This window comes from Microtus pennsylvanicus, chromosome 1 (assembly GCF_037038515.1).
Source record: "Microtus pennsylvanicus isolate mMicPen1 chromosome 1, mMicPen1.hap1, whole genome shotgun sequence".
In the NCBI taxonomy this organism is placed as follows: domain Eukaryota; kingdom Metazoa; phylum Chordata; class Mammalia; order Rodentia; family Cricetidae; genus Microtus; species Microtus pennsylvanicus.
In genome coordinates this window covers 191237734-191255982 of record NC_134579.1, presented here as the reverse complement: position 1 = coordinate 191255982, position 18249 = coordinate 191237734, and the positions used below count along the sequence as shown (strand labels likewise).

Below are 18249 nucleotides of genomic sequence, written 5' to 3'. Positions count from 1 at the left end.
TTTGTGGTGGCATTCACTTTGCAGCAGCAGTCCAGTCTCATTTTTCCCCTCAGAATAGCAGCTCACCCCGTTTTGGCTGTTGCCACCTACAGACCCTTCTCTTCAGTATCCTCCGTTTCTCATTTTATATGCCCAGATTAGATTTCCTGGTCTCTAAACAATTCAGTTTTTAGTTTTCAGTATCTTAACTTAGGTTTTCCTTCCTCCTGGCATCTGTTGGTAGAACCTTCACCTTGGCATGCAGCAGTCAGTACCTTTTCTGTTAATGTCTCATTCTTTACCACAAAGTCTAAAAGGGGTCTAAATACTATGCCTAGTTTTTGTTGTTTAAATCTTTATTTGAAATGTTTTTAGAATGAAACAAGCGCATCACTTTGTCTCTCACAGCTACTCATCCTTGAACCAATCCCATGCACCCCCAAGTTGATAGCACCTTCCTCTTTATTATTGTATATCTGTGCATGCATAAATATATATTTTAACACAATCTACTGAGTCTGCTTTTGTTGTTTGTGTACATATGGTTTTCTACTGACTACACTGAACAACCAAAAGGGGGGCTCATTCCTGGAAGAGACTAATTATTCTCTTGGCAGCCATCAGTGCCTGTTGGTCTGTGTTTAGAGGTAGCACCCCTCCCCCCATTTCCCCCTTCACATGAACATATCCATTGATATTGTGATTGTTCCGCTCTTGTTCATGCAGCCTTTTCTAAGAGTAGATTTAGACTTACTGGTATTTGGCCTCTTACAGTATTTCCACCCTCTTCCACAAAGTTTCCTGAAGGATAGATGCAGGAGCTATGATGTAAAAGTATCTGTTGGGGCCGGGCTCCCCGTGGTCTGGTGGTCTCTGCATTGTGTCCAGTTGTGGTTTCCTTGCTGGTCTCCATTTGCTGTAAAGAGGCTTTTATGGTGGGGGCGGTAGCTGCACTTATTTGTAGGCCTAAGGGTAAGGATTAGAATGTAGTAAGGAAGGACTTAAGCTAGTTTGAGCCCTGGGTAGCTGACTAAGTTTCCAGTACCAGACATGATTTCTCTCCCGTTGAATAGGCTTTATGTCTATTAGATATTGATCGCAACCAGCATGTGTGTGCTGCTTTTTACACCTTTATGCATTTCTTGCCGTGCTGATCTTTGTTGTTCCCCTCTGCCCTTTGGCAGCTTGCATGGAATTTTCTGGTCAGATCTTCAATCAACTGAGTCTGTGTTCCAAAGTGTGTGGTGTCTTCAGCAAGAGGGGCCTACCTTTAATCCTTGAGAAGCATCCAAGGGCTGCGTTTGTAATTTATACTGTGTTAGGAGTCATTTGGAATACCCTAACCAACCATTTGAAAGATTTCTTGTGCCTAATACTGTTTTTGGTTTGTCTGTGGTTCTTGATGGGAGTATAGCCCAAGTGGCTTAGCCTTCTTTAAGATGTGTGTGTGTGTGTGTGTGTCCACAAAAACTTATGTATTGTGTTTAATTTCAGGTAAGCATAAAATATGGTTCCTTGAGGCTGTATGCAACAACCTTGGTGTTCACTTGTCCCTTGTCCCTCCTGTGCTGACCACCCTTCTGTTACTCTGTTTTCTATTTCGTATCTCCTGTATCCTGATGCCCCTGCCCTCACCTCTATGGTTTCTTTATAATGTATTAGTTTCTATGGTTACCATGTGTTATATGCTGACATTTGAGGATATGGAGCTCCAAGGCTAAGGAAATAGTCAAATGAATAAGAAAGTCAAGGAATTGCAGAGAATCTTTGCCTGAATCAGAGAGAATTAATATCCAAAATATACAAAGAATAAAAAACACAAGGCTGAAAGGAAACAAATCATCCACTTTAAAAATGGGTTAGAAATCTAAACTGAGTATACTTGCTAGAGGAAATAAAAATAGCTAGTAACTATCCAAAAATGGAATTTGAGACAGCTTTGAGATTTCATCTCATCCTAGTCAGAATAGCTAAGGTGAACAAAGCTGGATAGGACTGGGTAGCTGCAGATGGACAACAGATGCTGGTGAGGTGTGGAGGAAGAAAACACTGCTTCATTATTGTTGGGACTGTAAGTTGGAGCAGTCACTCTAGACCTCAGTATAGAGAATCTTCAGGAAACTAAATAAATCTACCACTTTACCCAGCTATGCCATGCCTTCATCTCCTACTCCACAGACCCTTGCTCAACTGTGCACATAGCCACTCTGGTCATGATAGCCAGGAAATGGAAACAACCTAAATGTTTTGCAACAGATGAATGGACATGTCTGAGTGTTTGCAGTGAAATATTCAGCTGTAAACTATGTATATATCATGACAGTTGCATGGATGCAATGGGTGGACCTAGAAAAGATTAGACTGAGTGACATAAGGCAGACCCAGAAAGGCAAATGCTTTGTGTTCTCTCTTCGTCTGCAGTTCTTACTTAGCTCCTGATTTGTTTTATTTATTTATTTTTTTCTAGAACTCACCGTGTTGCATAGGCTGGCCTCAAATTCACAGAGCTCTTCCTGCATCCACTGGGATTAAAATTGCATGCCACCATGCCCAGCTGTACCTCCTTTCTTTTTAAGTCTATTCTTTTGTTATTAAGAATCCTTTCAATTATTCATTATTTTTGTTGTTGTTGTTCAGTCTCTGGAAGGAGTTAGTTATGAGAAAGTTTCATCTTTTAGTTCCAAGACATCAAAATCTGCCTTCTGTTCCTTTTCACCTCCAGCCCAGTGCCTACTGTCCTTTGGTTCCTGATCCTTCTGCCTTCTTAGACATGTTAATGTGAGCTCTCTCATTTTCCTTTTGAGTCTACACCATTCTACCACTCTTCCGTTTCCAGCCAAGCATTCTTAGTCACTCTGCACGCCCATGATGTTCGTCTCAAGTCCGTATGGCCAGATTGGCTTCTGAACCTTAGACGCTTGAATTGACAGCAACCTTTACATGTGCACACATGGGGCTGCCAGCCTGACACCTTTACATGTGCACACATGGGGCTGCCAGCCTGACACCTTTACATGTGCACACATGGGGCTGCCAGCCTGACACCTTTACATGTGCACACATGGGGCTGCCAGCCTGACACCTTTACATGTGCACACATGGGGCTGCCAGCCTGACACCTTTACGTGTGCACACATGGGGCTGCCAGCCTGACACCTTTACGTGTGCACACATGGGGCTGCCAGCCCTGCCTTTTGATTGTAACAGACGAGCTCCGTCATCAAGCACAGTGCTACCCCACTCTGAAATGAGCTGTCTGACATCAGGGCTGCAGATAAACAAATAGCCTCATGTTAGTTCATGTCAGATGAGTTACTAAAACTTGGAAACTGCCCATGACAGCGACTTTGCAGCCACAGGTGGAAAGAAAGAGCATGTGCTTCTGCTTTCTCACTCTCCTGCTTACTAACTCACCCTGGCTTTTACTTCTTTCCCCACTAAAGGGCTCCTATAAACTGCAGTGACCTTTATCTAAAGTTAGCGTTTCCCACTGAGTTTTCAGCCTCTTGTCATCTGATTGGTCAGCAGCCCCAGCTCCTGTGGATGCCAGCTCTGTGCCACAGGCTCCTCTGTTGCCTTCCTTGGTGTCAACCTTTCGCTGGCTCCCCATTTCTGGCAGGTACATCCTCTGGCATTAAATGCTGAAGTACTTCCAGGTTTGTTCCTTCTCTGGCAATCACGTGTCTTTGTTTTCAACTTTCCAGTTCATTCCAGTTATGTACTCCTGAGTCACAAATGTGTACTCCAGTACAAGCCTTGCATGAGTTTGGTAGCATGCCCACTTGTCGGTACTCACATGGTCTGGTTTCTGAATGCATCTTCATGTCATGGATTTCTTGTCATCAGAAGGAATGTCCTGCTATTTGGTCACATATTGTGGTAGTGTCCACTTCTGTAGAACAAGCATGAGGGTCTTGTGTCTGGCCCTCTTCAGCTTCACATGGTCCATTTGTTCTCTTAGAATGCCTGCTGCAGCAGGGTCAGTATATAGCCTGTCTTCTGGAGTGTGCTTTGCTTTAATGGCAGTAGGCTTCTACAATTTTTCTATGTATGAATGTATGTATGTATTTATTTACTTGATCATCTACCTCTGCTTCCTACTTTCCTAGAGATCTTATGTCACCATGTATGGACTCCAATAAATTTTAAAAATCATTTTATGTTCCCCCTTTGGACTACAAGCACAAACATTTTCTTCTTGTTCACCTTTTCATTTCTGGCAAGACTGGCCTAGAGTGGACAAATAGGAAGCATTTGTAGTAAACTCTGCACATTCATTTATCTTTCCTAATTAACTTGGTACTGTCTGTGTATTTGCTAGTGTGACATACAGTTTTTTTTTTGTTTTTGTGAATCCAATACTCTTGGTACTCCTTGAAAATTAAAAAAATACATTTTAAATGTAGAGATTATGTATAAAGAGTCAAATGCATGAAGTCTTCCTTTAATCTGGCTCATAGCTTCTCCTTCATGGTTTTTCTACATTGTCCTGTCTCCTGTATTTATGGCTATCTTAGAGCTCACAGATTTTAGTACTGCATGCAAGTAAAGCACATGAAGTGTTCTAGCAAAGTTCATCAGACTTTCAACTTGTTCATCAGTTGATAAATCTCAGGGGATCAAAAATAGTTAGCCATCTGCTAACTGTCCAGACAATTTTAGTATTGTGAAAGGGTGTGGTCAGAGAGGTAGGTAGAGGATCTAGGTAGAATGTCAGAATAAGGCCCCGTGCAGAAACCACCTTAGCTCTTAATACTGAAACTCAACAGTCAGCTCAAAATTAGAAAGAGATTTTGGTGAGGTTAAACATGAATGTCCAGACAGTCGGGGATTTCCCAAAATAGGAGATAGTCTTTCTGCATCTTCATCTCACTGTTTGAAGACATGTTTACAAAGATATGAATTCTCTGTAAATTAATCACAATCTCTAATTGATAATATGCCATTCATTTCTGGAAATTAATTGTCCTTTTATATTTTACTCTTTAATTAGGAAAATCAGTTGGATCTCGGTCATCTCAGAGTGAGTCTGAAATTGTGCCAAAAGTTGCTAAAATGACTGTATCTGGGAAGAAGCAAACTATGGGATTTGAAGTGCCTGGGTAAGACTCGGTCCCTCAGCCCTGTCTCCTGTGAATTGATGCGAACATCTTTTTCAATTTCCTATACTAAACCAATATCATTAAAGTGTCTCATGCCTTGTGTATAGCAAAGGACAGAGACGGAGTGAGAACTTAGTTTTGATTCTAGCTTTATCATTGTATGACTCACTATGAGTTTCCTCACATCAGTGATAGTTACTCTAACATTAAACAAAACCAAACTGCTTTGTAGTCTCTAGTACTATGAACTAGGACATTCTGAGCACCTCTAGGTGGTACAGACAAGCAGCACTTGAGAGTCAGTGAATCATACTCTGAATTTTTATTAACTTGCCATGGGCTGGAGATATGGCTCAGTGGTGAATAACACTGACTATTTTTCCATAGTGCTCATGTTCAAGTCCTTCAGTTCCCATTGCCTACATGGCAACTCACAACCATTATGTAACACCAGTTCCAGGGAATAATGGCACCCTCTGCTGGTTTTTGCAGTCATTGAACACACTCGCAGCACATAAATGCAGGCAAAATATCTATACATAAAAAATAAAATTAAAGGAAAAAGTTGAAAACATAAAAATACTGCCTTAAGGCTCTTTTAACTCTTGTGTGTTTGCATATTTGTATGTTTGGATGTAGTGTGTATGTGTGCGTGCATGTTTTGTTTGCACATTTGTGGATGTAGTGAGTATATGTGTGAATATATGTGTTTACACACTTGTGTATGTGGATGTAGTGAATGTGTGTTTTCATATTTGTGTTTGGATGTAGTATGCATGGGTGCATGTTTGTGAATATATTGAGTGTATATATGTGTTTGCACACTTGTGTATGTGAATGTAGTGAATTTGTATGTATATAGTGTATGTGTGTTTGCATATTTGTGTGAATGTAGTGTGTATGTGTTTGCACATTTGTGTGTAGATATAGTATGTATCTGTGTGTATTTGCATTTCTGTGTATGGATATAGAGTGTGTATGTGTGTATGCATTTACCCATGCACACATGCAGAGGCTAGTGATTATTGGGTGTTATCCTTGCTTGCTCTTCACACCTTACTATTTTTTTATTTTCAAAGATTTACTTTTTAGATTATGTGTAAGTGTGTCTTTGTGGGGTGTGTGCCCATGAATGCAGGTACATGAGGAGGCTGGATTGAGCCACCCTTAGTTGCTGCTGGGAACTGAACTTGGGTCCTCTGAAAGCTTTATGTACTCTTAACCATTGTCTTACCATTTGGGCTAGACAACCTGCCAGGGTAGCCTGGGTTCACATGTTTCCTCTACCGGCACTGAGAATATGTGACACCATGTCAGCTTTTATGTGGGTGCTGGGGATCTGAACTCAGACCCTCATGATTGTACAGTAAGCTATCTCTCTAGCCCCTCTTAATTTTTATGCTGAATAAGATGTCCTTGTATCAACAACACATGCAGTTAAGTCCTAGAATTTAGAATATCAAAAAAAATTACTGAGTCAACATTGGTAGTACTTGCTATTTTAAAATCAGTCTCTAGAATTCTTCTAGGAGTTTTTACTAGAGACATGTTTCAAATAAATTGTAAAAGATTAATATTTAGCATCTTTAAGATTGTTGAGAATTTTTATTCTCTAAATAACACTTTTGCACTGTGTGGTAACAACACTCGCTGTTCTGACGTGTGGGAGGTGGAGACTGACGGATCAGGAGTTCAGGGTCATCCTCAGCTACACACAGTTACGGAGTAGCCTAGGCTGCACGAGTCTCTGTCTTACAGAACAAAGCAAACAAGAAGTACTCTTTGTAAGCTGTGTATGCTTCACTCACCAAAGCATGGAGGGAGCCATTGGATTTTAGCAAGAATGACTTTTATTCCCAGCATTTAAAATGCAGTCCCGGGTGCCTTATTTTGTCTTTTTATAAAAATCTGTGGTAGTGGTAACATATGTCCCCTTGCTAGGTGGGGAAGAATTTTAATGGTCTCCCACCAAAGTGTTCGAATTATTCACTCGGTTTCAGGTTCAATGTGGAAAAGAGCTCAGGCCTAGGAGACACGATTCTTCCAGTGTGTATTAGTTCAGGGATAGGTGAGATGGCACTCTGGTTGTCATCTGGTTGTGACTCAGTTATAAAGTTACTAATGTCCTTTCTCTCTTAATTAGGGTTGAATTAATGCAGATACTCTTTATCTGTAATGTATTGTATTATATTTAACTTTGTTATGGGAACTTGTTTTGTTTTGTTTGAGAGAGGGTCTCACTGTGTAGACCAGGCAGGCCACAGACTCACAAAGATCTACCTGCCTCTAACTCCTGAATGCTGGAGTTAAAGGCATTTGCCACTATGTCCACTTAGGGAGACTTTGAACAAAATAAATAAAATACACAACCCTTATGTTAAGTACATTACAGTCTAAATGTGGAAAGTTTCAGAAGTTATAGCAGTCAGCCAATATGCTTAAAGTAATATATTGTATTGGAAATACACACAGACCTCCTAAACCAGTAACTAAAATACTGGATAACGTGATGAAGAAATAGAAGTGTTTATACCCAAGGAACTGGTGAAGGTCAGTGTCAATAAAGTATTCCTTTTATAAAGTCCAAACATTGAGTTAGGTGATCACACAATAGTTTATACACCATCACACATATACCATCGCAGATACACCCAATCCTGACCACACCATCACAGATATACACAGCCCTGCTCATACCATCACAGATACACCCAGTCCTGACCACACCATCACAGATATACACAGCCCTGCCCATATCATCGCAGATACACCTAATCCTGATCATACCATCACAGATACACCCAGTCCTGGCCACACCATCGCAGATACACCCAGTCCTGACCACACCATCACAGATATACATAGCCCTGCCCATATCATCGCAGATACACCCAATCCTGATCATACCATCACAGATACACCCAGTCCTGACCATACCATCGTAGATTTATCCAATCCTGACCATAACATCGCAGATCACCCAGTCCTGACCATATCGTAGATACACCCAGTCCTGATCATACCATCGCAGATACCCAGTCCTGATCATACCATCACAGATACCCAATCCTGATCATACCATCACAGATACACCCAGTCCTGATCATACCATCACAGATACACCCAATCCTGATCATACCATCACAGATACACCCAGTCCTGATCATACCATTGTAGATACACCCTATCCTGATCATACTATTGCAGATACACCCAGTCCTGATTGAAGCTAAACCAGGTCAGTACTTGAATGAGAGAATATAAAATATACACTGACAATTCATTTCTCCATTTGTTTGTACACATGTATTCATTGTTTGGAAGGCACTCTGTTTTATCTACATTGAGAATTGTAGCAGTACCTATAGAATACAGGTAAATAGAACTGATTACATCAAATGTAAGACAGATACTCTGTACTCAAAATCAATAGTATAAATTAATGTCTAAGTGCCCAAATTCAAGAAGAAAAATTAAACCTGTAGATTTACAAAATAATGGCTTCACTTTTGGAAAATTTGTTTAGAAATAAGAAACCCCATTAATTAGTTAAGATCATAAAATTACATGAGAAAGTGTCTGAAAAAAATTGTCCCCAATTTATTCTTTCAGTCATAATAGTCAATGTAGGCCGAGGCCCAGAATGGTCATTTTCAGATCTCAGAGGCACTTGAAAGTTTAAAACAGCAACTCTTACCTCATAGGATGCAGAAGTGTTGCTGACTGCAGCCTGACAGTGCATACCACCCTACCTGACTACATCTTAATGTTGGTAGACGTCTCTCCTAGGATTCCAGGTCTGCATTTGTGTGGATTGGCTCTGGCCTCTCTCCATTTCCACCTTAACAGACTTGAATCACTTAGCTGAAATCTAAAATGTAAGGAATTACAAAAAGAGGCATCTCTGTGTTCTGACACAGTAGAACAGCAGTTGAAAAGGTTTCCTGACATTTCCTTCTGATCTTCTTTTTGTAGTTTAACCTCTGAGGAAAATGGAGATAGTCTGCATACTCCTCACAAAGGACCTCCTGGTGACAGTGGCAGCGGTGCTTCTCCTAATGTTCTTGAGACCAGCGCTCATAAATCTGCGCTCCTACCTCCCTCCATTCAAGCCTCAGAAGAGCTGAGTTCAACTCCCACACCAGTCAAAAAGTCTGGCAAGCTGAGGCAGCAGATAGATGTGAAGGCAGAGCTGGAGAAGCGGCAGGGCGGGAAGCAGCTCCTCAACTTAGTGGTCATTGGTATGCCCTTGTTCTGCCGTGTCTGGAGGACCTGCTCCAGGCTCACAGCCCTTGGGGGCAGCATAGACTTCAGGCAAAGAGGCATTGCATCATAATGCATCCTAGCCACCCTGGGTGAAATGATGCTCTGTGACAAAGCAGGGCATCAGACTTGGCTTATGACATTTTCATTGGTGAATATTTTGAAAATGGGAAGTATTTTTTTAAAAAATGGGAAAAATTGCCCCTTTTAAAACAATGTGCACAGCACCCCACACACACACCCTGTTGAGGTGTTTTAACCTTGATAAAAATTGGTATTTATTACTCCAAATACTTCCCTAAGCTATTGAATTACAATCATGCAATGCCTCAGTGTGAACAATCTGAAAATGAACTTGGTATTAATCCTGAATCAATCTTCCTTAGGTCATGTTGATGCTGGGAAAAGTACTCTGATGGGCCATTTGCTTTATCTGCTGGGTAATGTAAACAAAAGAACTATGCATAAATATGAGCAAGAATCTAAAAAGGCTGGCAAGGCTTCCTTTGCATATGCATGGGTCTTGGATGAGACTGGAGAAGAAAGGGAAAGGTAGTCATTATATTTCAAAATTTTCAGTTTAAATTGATAACAGTCCTTTAAAATAAATATGCAATGTGTGTTGAAAATGTAAAACATATAAAATGTGTTAGAGAAAACTTAAAAAAATTCTTTTGTTTTGTACATTGTTCATACCTTTATTCTGTGAGAATAGGTTAATATTTATCTAAAACCAAACAACAAAGACCAGAACCACCCACCAGATTTTTTGCAGATCCCCTGCGATGATTTGCACAGAAGAGCTGGCAGTTGTCACTCCCTCAGGGTATCACACGCTCTGACTGGAGTTAACGTTGATTTGACTCAGTCTTGCGTCAGGTTATAGATGCAGGTGAAGGGGAAAACTGTCTTCTGCCTACACTCAGAATTCCCAGTGGGTCCAGAACATAGGCCACCACAGCTTTCTAATTCGTGTTCTATGTTCTCATGAGACGGTCTAAAAGAAGCAATTGAGTGTAGTCAGTTTATCCTTTCTTGGGACTTAGTGCTCATTTGGATGGATGCTTGCAGAAGGATGAAGATAATCACATATTTCTGGCCAGAGAGTCAGAGTGTTTCTTTTGAAGTAATTTAAAGCATAAGTGTATATCATATTTAAGACTATTAGAGATGGAGAAGTGGAGGCCATAAAGTGAAATGACAGATAGGAACTACTGGGTCAAAAGAACAACTAACACTCATGAGGCCCTGTAAAAGCTCTTCTAGGTTAACAGTTGGGACATCTCTGATGGCTTTGTCAGAGTATGGTTAGAGAGTACCTCAAGTTGCAGACTGCTGCGTGTGTTCATTTCCCTGCAGTCTTCTCTAATGATCGCGTGAGTCAGTTCTCAGTAAAGCAGGTTATATTAATGTTTAGTGCTTCTCATAACTGGGTATTAGGCTCATCGTGGCCTTTCTCCCTCAGGTGGTTATCTTTTTCTCTCTCTATTATTGCAAAGCTGCTTTCTACCCTTTAACCTGTTATTTGCCATATTTTGAAAAACAGTGGAACTATATGTGATGTCAGTATCAGAAGCCCAAGTAATTCTCACGTGCTTAACAGATTATCAAAGAATATGGCTTTTGTTTTCTTTGTGTATCCTCATTATGTGGATTAATAGACTGAGAAGAGTGAAATTGAAGCTGGAGGGCTTAGTAAAATGTGCCAATTATGTGTCAGTGTTGAGCTGCAAGTGAGCTAATTATTCACTCATTCCTATAATGGCCAGGCATTGGAGATGTCCAGCCGTAACATCTGCATATTCGGTAATATTATGGTTGCTAGCTTTCTTTCTTACCATGTTATGATTTAGACTATTCCTCCGTTCTATAGACAGCGGAAGTTTCTGAGTACATATTAAAAGGTTTCTTCTGTATGTTGCCAGATGACATTTTAAAAACTGACATGTTCTTTACTCCACCATGTTAAATATTTGGAAATTAATAAGCTGCATGACATTTTCATTTTCTTATGAAAGGCTATGAATCTCTAGGTGTGGGAGAACATTAAGTAGGATTAGGCATCACTTTGGCAAGCTCAAATGGCTTGACTAAGGAGACCCATATCCCTTTGCCATGGCAGACCTCTAGTTTATTATTGTAGTGTTGGACGCTTGCTATGGAAGGAAGGCTGATCTTTTTCAGTTTGAATGGTCTAGAGCAGTGGTTCTCTACCTTCCTAATGCTGTGACCTTTTAATATAGTGACTCCCAACCATGGAATTTTGTCATTGCTACTCCTGTTATAAACTGTAATATATGCAGCCCCTGTGGGGGTTGTGATCATAGATTGAGAACCACTGGTCTAGAGCAAACCTTTTACGTTTCCAAGGTCACATGACTCAGGGCTCTTCTAGCCATTTTTAAGGATTTCTTATAATTGAAAAAAGGATGAAATGGAATATGAAAAAAACCTGTCATTTATCTCTCTTGATTTTGTTAAAAATTGGGCATCTGATTTTTTTCTTGTTTTCAAATTTTAACTTGACAAATTTGCAAGTGAAAGTTTTCTGTATTTATTTCTTTAATAGTGACACAAACACTAGAACATTGGAAAAGCTAATTCCTCAAAAATATAATTTGCCACATTATCTTTTCTCTATGTATTTTTCTTTCTAGAGATGTGTTTATATAACTTTCTTTGTTCACAATTATAGTGTCTTGCAAAACATTAGGAAATGGAAAATAGCTATCATTTTGATTGAGGAAGCTATATATATAGTCTTGGTTCAAAGCATACAGGGATAATGGGTTATAGCTGATATTTCAATCCTGTGCTTTATTATACAAGATAAATATGTAAAAGAGTTCCTATTATTATGAAGAATTTAGGTTGTCATTTAGCTTATTATTAAGAGGTCTAGCCCACATCACTACTTATATAATAGATTTTAACCATCTTGTGTTTTGTTTAAGGGGAGTAACAATGGATGTTGGCATGACGAAGTTTGAGACCACAACCAAAGTTATTACCTTAATGGATGCTCCAGGCCATAAAGACTTCATTCCTAACATGATCACAGGAGCAGCCCAGGTACCACTTTCTCAACTGAAGGTGCCACACTGATCTTCAGTTCTTGACAGCCACCAAGCTAACAATTACGGGATTTTAACTCATAAAATATTTTCAAATTGAAAGATTTACTTTTAGGAGGTTTAAAAAATGAGATATATTTTTCATGATCTACTTCTGTGTATCATCTAAGATTCCCGCCATGTTTCAGCTGCAGAAGTATCAGAGATAGGAAGTCTGGTGTCAAAATTAGGGTATGTAAGTGTAGATTTTTTGAACACCCCATCCACCCCATTTATTGCTAAAATTAAAGACTAGCATGATAACGAACCCTCTGAAGTAGAATTAAGCTAGAAAGAGTATTTGAGTAAGTAAAAGATGAAAATATGTAGGTTGTCCCTTCAGTGCCTGAATACTATTTTTGTTGTTTTGTTTTCTTGAGACTAGAGCTTGCTGTGAGTTCAAACTAACCTAGAATTTTCTATGTAGTTCAAACTCTCGATGTGACCTCCAACTCTGAGATCCATTTCTACCTTCCACAAGCAGGGTTTATAGGTGTAGGCTACCATGCCGAGCTTATGGGTGCTAAGTATAATTTACATGATAAAGTTCTGTAAAGAATGTGGTATTATGTGTAGCTTCTAGACTTACTTTATGATTGTTTTATATCATATAAGGATTATATGATAATCTTTGTGAAATTCTTATAAACTACACAGTACAGAAAACAACAATAAAACCTGTCAAACAACTAAAAAGCTATTGTGAACTGTACCAAGAGGCCAGGGCACTTAATGGAATATCAGCAGACCTTTGAGACAGTATTACCAGTCTCAGATGGTTCAGGAGGGGAATATAAGGCATTAATTATTGTGATCTGAGTGTCTCTGAGGACAGTTGTAACTCTAAGCAGAATCTGTGTAAGGGAAAATGAGCAGCACTCTTCAAAAAATATCCAGACAAAGCATTGACAGAAATAATTGATAAGAATGGGCCTGGAAGAAGCGCAGTGGGGCATTTTTTTTCTTTTTGCAAAATTTTGTAAGCTATTTCCCCAAGATGGAAGTAGAATTGGATGAAGAATGGCTAAGCCAGGAGTTGTGGGAACTCTCCAGAAGGCTGACAGGGAACATGAACTTTTTCTTTCTGTCTTGTGGATTTGTGTAGGAAAGGAGAAATATCTAAGTCACAGGACGGAGAACTTTGTGATACTGCAGCAAGCTTTCAGCAGCAGCCAGCTTGCAGATAACGGCGTGGGAACTATTCATTCTGAAGCCCGGCCTTTAGCTTAGGCTTGTCTCACTAGCTCTTAGAGCCTATTTTATATGAATCTACGTTCTGCCGTGTAGTGTTACTCTTTTCCTGTTTCCTCTCTCTCTCTGTCTGGTTGGTGACTTGCCCTTCCTTCTCAGAGTTCTCTGTTCAGAAGTCCCACGTATACCTCCTGCCTGGCTATTGGCTATTTAGCTTTTTATTACACCAGTCACAGAAATGCAACTTCATCCAGTTGTGCATAACCCACAAGGTTCTGTTTTAGTAGCTGCAGAAGATGAACTGCGACCTTTGGTGATTTGTGACATAATTTGTCTTACTTTAGATAATATTCTCATATCTGAATATGGTTTGTAGCATATTTGTTTTTATAAGATAAATTCTTAAATATGGAATTGATGGGAAGTAAAATGTACACAGTTTTAGGGCTATTGATACTTTGAAAATGCCCTTTGGTAGGCTGTTTAGTCCCATAACAAATGTGTTCAAGGACACTTTCCTGCTACCTCCATTGAATCATTTTGTCTTTTAAATCACTAACCTGTGACATCTAAAAATAGGGTCTGTGAATATGTAGTTTTGATTTTTTTTTAAATGAGGGACTTTTTAAATTTAAACTTTTTGGCTATTTGCATTTTTTTTTTGAGCAAATCCCTGGCTTATATCTTAGCTAATTTTCTATAGGACTCTGTATCCCTTTTTTTTCTTCTTCATCTTTTTTGGTAAAGATGACACTTGAAATTATTGGTCATCTTTATGTCTTAATTTTATGTTCTCTTCCCCCCTTTTGCTAAACATTTTAATTTTTACTAATCAAGTATAGACTTTCTTATTCTTCTTTAGTGTGTGTGTGTGTGTGTGTGAGAGAGAGAGAGAGAGAGAGAGAGAGAGAGAGAGAGAGGAGAGAGAGAGAGAGACTCTGCTTGGGAGACATCATTTGTATGGAGGTCAGAGAACACCTTGTGGGAATCAGTTCTCTCATGCCACTGTGTGGATTGAGGACATTGAACTCATCTAGTTAGGCTCGGCAGCAAGTAGCTTTACCTACTGAGCCATCTTGCCAACTCTATTCCTCTTGTTTATGTCATTATTATTGGTGTCACACGAATCTATAATAGGTATTGAATTTTTTTAAGCCATCATGGTATTCTCCCATTTGCTTTGGTGTTTGGTTTCAGGTTGGGGTCATGTTATAATCTGCTTTTAAATCTGGCCAAGGGGTTCATTGAGTAACCTGTCCTTCGCATGAAAGGAGTGTGTTGTTATTTCTAGCTTTGATTCTCTCTCCTTCCTCAGGCTGATGTAGCTGTTTTAGTTGTTGATGCCAGCAGGGGAGAGTTTGAAGCTGGATTTGAGACTGGAGGACAGACGCGGGAGCATGGCCTTTTGGTCCGTTCTCTTGGAGTGACACAGCTTGCTGTGGCTGTCAATAAAATGGATCAGGTAGCTAAAGGACTCTGTGAGAATTTGTTTCAAATGTTGATTAAGATGATATTCTAGTGGCTGAAGCGATGACTCTGGGGTTAAGAGCATCTGTTGCTCTTTCAGAGGACCTGGGTTTGTGTCCCAGAACACACATGGTAGCTCACAACCATCTGTAACTCCAGTTCCAGGGATACACTGTCTTGTGGCTTCTACAGGCATTAGACAGTCACGTGGCACACACACATACATGAGGCTAAACACTCATGCACATAAAATAAACAAATTAAAAAAATTTAAATGGGTACTATTTTGCCTTTGTAGAGTCCCACAGATATAAGTCAGGGATTTACTTAAGAAATGCAAATAACTTAGTTATCATATCTAGAAATACAAATTTGCTCTCTTTTAATTAATGGAGCATGGTATTATTAATTTTTAATCAACAGTATCATTTTCAAAATGACTTTTTGGAAATTAAAACTTTTCAATTACCATTTCATTACACATCCATTGTACTTTATATATACATACATTGTACATATAAAAGTGCAAATTCATTTTTATAGATATGGGTTTTTATTTTTTCTTTCTCCATCACAACCATTGGATTATAATGTTTTCTTGGATAAATAAATTTTTATGGCTTTATTGTAGGCTATGTTAATGATATGATTCATTTAAACAATCTAATTTTGAAGACTTCTAGTTGTTTTATGGTATATATGAGTGTATATTTTAAAATGGCTTGTTCTCTGTGTCTCGGGCCATATTGCTTTTGAAATTTACCAAATGTGATGTGAGTGCCTTTGAAAATGTGCTGATTATTTACTCTTAGCACATATGGTATGGTATATTTGTGACCCTAACCTGGCAAATCAACTATTATGAAAAAATTATTTTTGAATTTAATATACAGAACATATTTCATTTGTTAACATCATTGTTTTATGTATAGTAATAATATTTAAGTATATTTTTCCTTTTGAAATTATTTGTACAGTTTGCTCTTTCCATTTTGATTACTTGGACATAAAAATATCTATTTTGTTTATTTTTATGTTTAGGTATTTTCTTTACCCTAGCTTTTGATAAATATTCACCAATATTCCTTGTTAGTTTTTCTGTAGTTTATTATTACATATAGTATTAATTTTTCTCTAGAATTTTTGTATGAAAAATTTCAAACGTAGAGAAAACTAGAAAGCTTTTTGATATGTACTTGTATTTTAGCCACTACATAAGAGTCAGGACTTCATTGCTCACACTCCTCTTGTGGAATGTATTTCCACATAATTGTAGGCACTGATGTAAATAGTCATAAATTCTGCATATAACCTAGAGTTGACTCTCCATACTTGGTTAGGATGATTGGCAGAGGTGGGTGTTAGTCCTTATATTTTAGTCTAATGTTTGTTCAAAGCACTATTTAATAAATCAAATTCTCTCCAAATTTGAAATCACTTTTAGCATAACTAGTAGATTCTAACTGTTAGAAATTGTTGGCTTCCTGTTTTAGGAAGAGTTAATCTTAGATTATTAAAAGTTAAATAAAATATTAATGGTAAGATTTTTTTCTGAGGTTTAAATTTAGTTTATATTTTATATATTTGGCTATGTACATTTTATTATAGAAATTTTGATTTTATGTTTCATATTTTCATGTATAATTCTAAGTATAAATTGAATCTTTGTCAGGTAAATTGGCAACAAGAAAGATTTCAAGAGATTACTGGAAAACTTGGGCATTTTCTTAAGCAAGCAGGTTTTAAGGTATGATAATTTTAAATTAAATTGGCTTAGTTATATCTCTAAGTTATTTTACTGATATAAGAAAACAAGTTATTATGTTAATATTCTTTTTTGATCTTTAAAATTTTTATATATTATAATTTTTAATTAAAATATTTTATCATTTCCCTCACCCTTCTACTCTCTCCACCTCCTCCAATCCCCGTCCCTCTCCATTCACTCTCAAATCCAAGTCATGGCCTCTTTTTTTGTCAGGCGTTATTGTTTTGAGATATGTGTAATTTTGATATATATGCGTAGATATATAGTAAAACCTGCTGAGTCCACTTAGTATCGCTTGTATGTATATGATTCCAGGGCTGTTTCTTTGGTACTGGTTAATCAATTAGGGGACTCTTCCTTGGGGAAGACTTCTTTTCCCTCTCAGCATTCCTTAGTTGACTATTCTTTGTCTAAGGGTGTTAGTGTGGACATTGGTTTTATCATTGCTTAGGTCTTACTCAGCATACATATTACTAAGGTATCATGGATGTCATTTCCCTGTCATGTCTAGGGGACAATCTTGCAGCAGTCTTCCTGGTCCTCTGGCTCTTTCTTACAGTCTTTCTGTCCCATCCTCCACCATGTTTCTTGCGCCTTAGGTGTGTGGGATTGTGTTGTAGGTGTATCAGTTGGCGCTTGGCACCCTACAACCATTTGTTCTCTTCATTTGGGTCATTTGTAACTTTTGTGATGGGCTCTATCTGCAGCAATGCGAAGCTTCTTTCATGAGGTTGAGAAGCTGCAGTTTTCTAGGGATAAAAGAATAAGTATTTTGAATGCACTTAGGAGATATGCTGGTTTAGAAAAGTGGCAACGTTCTCTAAGATCCATAACCTCACTAGCCATGGTGGGTGGATAGTTCCAGGAGCAGGCATGATTTCTCTCCTGTTAAGCAGGCCTTGAATCTAGTTAAACAGCTCTTTGTTACTGGTGAGATGGAAGTACCTCTGTTGTACCTTAATGTACGTACGGTTATCGTCCCATGCCGCTCATCACAGTGGTTCAGAGGCGTCTCAGCTGGATAGGACTGTTGATTGCTCCCCACCCTTGGGTGCTAGCTAGTTTACAGGGAGGAGGCTTTAAGGACAAATCCAGTTCAATCCCTCCTAACCCCATGTCTGAAGTTTGTGGGTTTTCTGGGTGATAGGTCAGTGGCAACAGGAATACCCTCTATTGTTTGGGGAATCTCTTGACCTCCTCTTACCAACACTTGAAATGTTTCTTATGTCTAATACTGGAGTTTTTGTTAGTCTATTGCTCTTAGGGTAGTATTATTACCCAAGTGGCATAATGTCATTAAAACTATATGTATATACATACATTTACATATATTATATGTAATTTTAGAAAAATATAAAATAATATG

At 38.6% G+C, this 18249-nt stretch overlaps 1 protein-coding gene across 1 annotated transcript in view; it reads left to right on the top strand.

The window, feature by feature from the left end:
- Positions 1 to 18249, top strand: part of Hbs1l (HBS1 like translational GTPase) — a 74598-nt gene that overhangs the window by 38606 nt on the left and 17743 nt on the right. Inside the window, exons 5-10 of the mRNA XM_075947838.1 lie at positions 4973 to 5081; positions 9057 to 9322; positions 9731 to 9896; positions 12299 to 12416; positions 14964 to 15110; positions 16788 to 16862. Coding sequence (XP_075803953.1) covers positions 4973 to 5081; positions 9057 to 9322; positions 9731 to 9896; positions 12299 to 12416; positions 14964 to 15110; positions 16788 to 16862 — 881 coding nt within the window. The remainder of the gene's footprint in view (positions 1 to 4972; positions 5082 to 9056; positions 9323 to 9730; positions 9897 to 12298; positions 12417 to 14963; positions 15111 to 16787; positions 16863 to 18249) is intronic.